Genomic DNA, 4,977 nt, shown 5'->3' with positions numbered 1-4,977 from the left:
AAAAACCTTTTTTAAAAAAAAAAAAAAAAAAAGAACTATGGGATCTTGGGTGAGTTACCTCATCTCTCTGTGGCCCAGTTTCCTCAATTGTAAAACAGAGATGATAGTACATACCATTGGCTGTTGTGAAGGTTACAGTAGATAATACATGTAATGCAGCTAAACAGTGCTTGGCAAATAACTCTTGAAAGTCAGATATTAGGTTATTTCCTGTTATAGATATTAGGACTTTTTGTTTAATCCTTTAACAGCATTTTTCAGGTATCTTTTGCTGATTTAAGGAGGGAAGGCAGCAGGAACAGCTGCATTTAGCAGCAGAAGACCTGGGTTCAAGTTCTGACCCAGATATTTACTAGCCATGTAAGTCTTTGGTTTTCATCCACCTTGGTTTCATCATCTGTGAAACGGGGATTATAAGGCCTTCCTGACTGGTTGTTACAAGAACTGAGTGAGACCATAGGAATGCAGAAGAGCTTTGTGTATGGAGAAGAGCTGCAGGTTTAATGTTGAGTGTTTACTATGTCTGCTTTTACTAAATGAGTCTCTGATGATAGGTAGCAAAGGAGGAAGGAAGAGAAGGATGAACTTTGCTGGAAAAACACTTGCAGAAAATCTGAACTGGAAGGAACCTGATGTTTTTTTATTTTTATTTGTTGGAGATAGAGTCTCACTTTTTTACCCAGGCTGCAGTGCAGTGGCACGATCTTGGCTTACTGCAACCTGTGTCTCTGGGGTTCAAGTGATTCTCCTGCCTCAGCCTCCTGAGTAGCTGGGGTTATAGGCATGTACCACCACACCCAACTAATTTTTGTATTTTTAGTAGAGACAGGATTTTACCATGTTGGCCAGGCTGGTCTCAAACTCCTGACCTCAGATGATCCGCCAGCCTTGGCCTCCTGAAGTGCTGGGATTACAGGCATGAGCCACTGTGCCCAGCCAGAACTCGATGTTTTTACTTGGTGCATTTAGTTGGTCTGGGTGAACCAGGAATTTGTGCTGCTGGTTCCTGTGGTTGCCTTGTTAGTGAGAGGTTTCCTGGCAGGGACTTGGAAAGGGGGAAGGAAGGAGGAGGCAATTGAGCTTTCTAAATAAGCTGCTCCCAGGGCAAGTCTCAGCAGAGGATGCTGAGGAGCCAAACCTCAGGAAGTAGAGAAGGTGGCATCAAAGTGGCCATGCTCCCTCACCTGTGGTGAAGGTGGTGGAGGTGATGCTGCTCCACGCGGTGTCCTGTGCTGCCTGCAGAAGCACCATGTAGTCTGTGTTCTCCAGCAGGCCCTCCAGTCGAATCCAGGTGTCTTCTGCATCCACAATCAGCTCCTGTATAATGAGCCAAAGGAAGGGTGGTGGAAGGGAGCAACTGGCTTGCAATTTGGGAAAGTAGGGAAGGGAAATCCTATGGCCAGCTAGGTCACTATTGCAGTGGCCACTGTCATCCTCTCCATCCCACAGTAAGGAGATAACTGCACCAATAAGCAGAGAGGAGAGCTCTCATGTGGAATTAGGCCAGGTCCTATCTCAGGAATGCCCATTGAGATAAATTTAGACACCTGGATTATTGAATCTAGAAGTTTTCAGATTGCACTGGGCTTGCTTGAGAGCAGAGAAAGAGCCAAGAAGTGGGATCCAAGGCCTCCTTATTTCTATAAAGCAGACTAACTCTGTTGAAATGTATTCTACGTTTTTGGTTTCTGCATATGAGTTCCCTTTAAAAAGAGGTTCCTTTGCTAACAAAAACTTGAAAATCAGTGTTCTGGATGAACTGTTTCAACTGAGAAAATAAAACAAAAATTTGTTGTTTCTTTACTACACAGATATCGCCTTTATAATGCTTATCAAGAGGCATAAAAGCCTATTGAATTTGGTATCCAGCTCATGTTTGCTCAGCCCTGTTGGTGAAAAATTATTCCAATATCATGTACTTGGGAGTTTCCAGTGTGCTTTGTGTCCTTGTATTGGAAGCACCAGCGCAACCCAGTGAAGCTGCAGGGGTAGAGACCCTCATTAGCTGGAGAAGAAAGCAAGCCTTGAAGAGGTTTAGCCCTTTGCCTCAACTTACGTAGAGAGTGATAGCAGAGCTAGGACTATCATCAAAATCTTCTGGCTTGCAGACTAGGGCTCTTTCCTCAACAGCAGGCTGTGTATCCTTGATGGGAAACTGATTAGTTCCCTGTGGATTGATTCCTTCCCCCTCCCTCCATTGCCCCCTGGTCACTCCACTAGTCAGTTTCCACACGGCCTCACTCAGGAGAAATGGTCTTTTCCCTTTCCAGCAAAATCTCACCTTGCGGCTTCCATCGGTAGATTTGTAGGTCAAGACATAATTTTCAATCTCTGCCCTGGGAGGCTGCCAGGAGATCAGGGCACTTTGTCTGGTGACTTCACTGGCTGTCAGGTTTGCCGGAGGGTCCAGGACTGCAAAGAGGAGAAAGTGCCAGGGCGTGCCTGCCTCCCCAGCTTCTCCCCCTGCTTGATTTCAGGCATGGGTATCTATTTGCCCACCTCTTTTGTCTCAGGGTTGCTCACATGCTGACCCTCACTCTGGCTTGGACAGGACCATAAGGGGTGCTCTTGGGTCAGAAGATAACCATTCAGTGCCACAGTCATTCTTGCAGCTACTTCCCCTTCCCTCACAGGGCCTGTAGGTTTGGGTGTGGCATCTTCCAAACTGACCCACTATCCTGAGACCCTGATGTCTGCAAGTTCACTTGTGAACTTACAATGTTTCCACATGCGACCTTTGTCTGCTTCCTACTCAGTAGCTCTCTCCTAGATATCTAGCCTTTGAATATCTATCAGACTTGGCTGGGGCAGATGCATTCCGAGTACAGACCTCACTTGGCCTGGTTCTTCTGCTGTCACCCAGGGTGAGGGCAGGAAACAGTGTCTGCTGGCCAAAAGTTGCAGCTCAGTTTCATTGACTTTGGGCTGTAGTCAGTTCAAATAAGAACAGCTCATAGCTGCCCTGTCCAAAGCCTGTAGGTGATAATCTAGTCCACCACAAGAAAACTGATCATTTTTAGAACCCACAAAAGTCCCCAGGGATATGGGGGATGTAGATGACCATGTACTCACGAGTAGAAAAGTTGGTGCTGATGGTGCCACTGGTGAGAGGCCCATTGGTGGCATACATGGTGGCGGTATAGTGGGTACTAGGAAGCAGGTCAACAAGCTGGAATTCCTCACTGACTCCATCAACCAGGATGGTCTCTCCAGCAACTGAAATCAGATGAATATGAATAAGGGTTGAATAAGGCTACTCAGTTTAGGAAAGATCTACCAAATCCAAAGGCATTTCACATGGATTTACTAATAGAGAATTTTGGAAAAAGTTTTTTAGAGGTTATCTAGCAGAGTGTCATTCCATGCAAGGATTCCCTACTCATTGCTTTTTGCATCTTAATTGAAAAAAAAGTGTTCTATGTACAGGTCAAATTCTCTATAATTTCTATTCAGGTCTCTGGAGTTATAAAGGATAAATCTAATCTTTTGTCTACATGACCGCCTTTCCTAATCAAGTTCTCTCTCCACTAGACTGAGAAAATTTGGCCCCCACTTCCCATCACATTTATGTGACAATTCTAAAACCTTCACAATCCTGTCTGCTTTTCTTTGAACAAATAACAGTTTATCAATGTCCCTGGTAAAGTGTAAAATTCAGAGAACTGAGAACAGTAATTGAGAGGTACTGAACAATGAAATAAACAGGGTCAGTCTGTGCTCATGCCATTTATACTAATTCGTTAGGTTTTGGGAACGCCATGTGATACTGTTGCAATAATATGCCAAAATTATTGCTAATCAAAGACCTTCTTTGTACCACTCTCCCTACCTCCCAATCCAATTTTGTTGGTTGATTTTTTGTGCCCAAGGGTAGAACTTTGCATTTATTTCTATTGCATTTTGCCTTATTGATTGCATTTTGGGCCACTGTTTTAGTTTATTCAAATATTTTTGAACTTGGATTCTATTGATCACAATATTGTTTTATACACAAATTTGGTAAGCATGTCTTCTCTGAATTCATTCAAGCTGTTGATAAAACTGTTCATTAGTTCAGGCCAACTCCTCTGTTGGAAAATTATAATACTTTGAAATTATTTAGTATTTAACAAAGTTTGCTAGGCACATTTTTGTATTAGGTAGGGCCTTGAGGTTTCAAGTTTATCGTGGTCTAAGGGCATAGAAACAAGTTAAAATTCAAACTAACACTTAATGCTTTGGAAGAACACATGTAAGGACGTTATCTTTTTAATGTCCCCCTTTGCACATCATGCCATTGATCAATGCTCCAGCCATATGAAACTATGGCAGTTCTTTAGACTTCTCACACTCCCACATCTCTGCAAATGCACAGTCTGCACTTTTTCTTGAAATTCCCTTTCTTCTTGTCTTCTTCTTTCACTTTATCTAAGACTTTTATTCTTTCTTTCCCTCCACACCTTGACCCCAATCACAGTAGCCCATTGGACATGGCCCATGGTGTTCTGTGCCTGCCTATAGCATACACTGCTCACAGCAAGTTGTCACTATTTACTTCTCTGCAACATCATTAGAAGTTAGTTCCATAAAGATGAGAACTCAATTATTGTTTCTGAATCCTTACAGCCTTATAGAGTGTATGGCACATGGGAGGGCATCAAAAGCATTTGTTGAATGAATGGAAGCTCATTGCTATGGTGGAGCTGTGTGTTTTGTGTCTGTGAGCATATGTCTGACTGCCTTTAGGGAAGCTTTGACAGATATAGGGCTGAAACCAAGACTTTGAAGGATTGGTTTTCTAGGCAGACAAGTCGGGGAATTGCCTGGTGAAAGAAACAGCATATGTAAATGCATGGAGGCTTGAGAAAGCATGGTGATAGTTAAAAAATGGAGGATCGCGGTGGCTCAAGCCTGTAATCCCAGCACTTTGGGAGGCCGAGGCGGGTGGATCACGAGGTCAAGAGATCGAGACCATCCTGGTCAACATGGTGAAACCCC

The 4,977-nt window shown here is 43.6% G+C and overlaps 1 protein-coding gene and 1 long non-coding RNA gene across 10 annotated transcripts in view; one reads left to right on the top strand and one right to left on the bottom strand.

Annotated features, from left to right (window-relative positions):
• TNR (tenascin R) overlaps positions 1–4,977 on the bottom strand; it is a 410,842-nt gene that overhangs the window by 25,040 nt on the left and 380,825 nt on the right. For all 3 annotated transcript variants that reach the window (XM_017529944.1, XM_037739057.1, XM_017529946.1), the window contains 3 exons: positions 3,073–3,216; positions 2,282–2,412; positions 1,185–1,317 (listed from right to left, as the gene is read on the bottom strand). In XM_017529944.1, the coding sequence (XP_017385433.1) occupies positions 1,185–1,317; positions 2,282–2,412; positions 3,073–3,216 (408 nt within the window). The remainder of the gene's footprint in view (positions 1–1,184; positions 1,318–2,281; positions 2,413–3,072; positions 3,217–4,977) is intronic.
• The window catches only part of LOC108305350, a 226,398-nt gene that overhangs the window by 133,628 nt on the left and 87,793 nt on the right, over positions 1–4,977 (top strand). The gene's annotated exons all lie outside the window — the stretch shown is intronic.

The sequence above is a fragment of the Cebus imitator genome, unplaced genomic scaffold (assembly GCF_001604975.1).
Source record: "Cebus imitator isolate Cc_AM_T3 unplaced genomic scaffold, Cebus_imitator-1.0 Scaffold62, whole genome shotgun sequence".
In the NCBI taxonomy this organism is placed as follows: Eukaryota; Metazoa; Chordata; class Mammalia; order Primates; family Cebidae; genus Cebus; species Cebus imitator.
The sequence above is the reverse complement of the archived record's forward strand: the minus strand, read 5'-3'. Positions and strand labels throughout refer to the sequence as shown.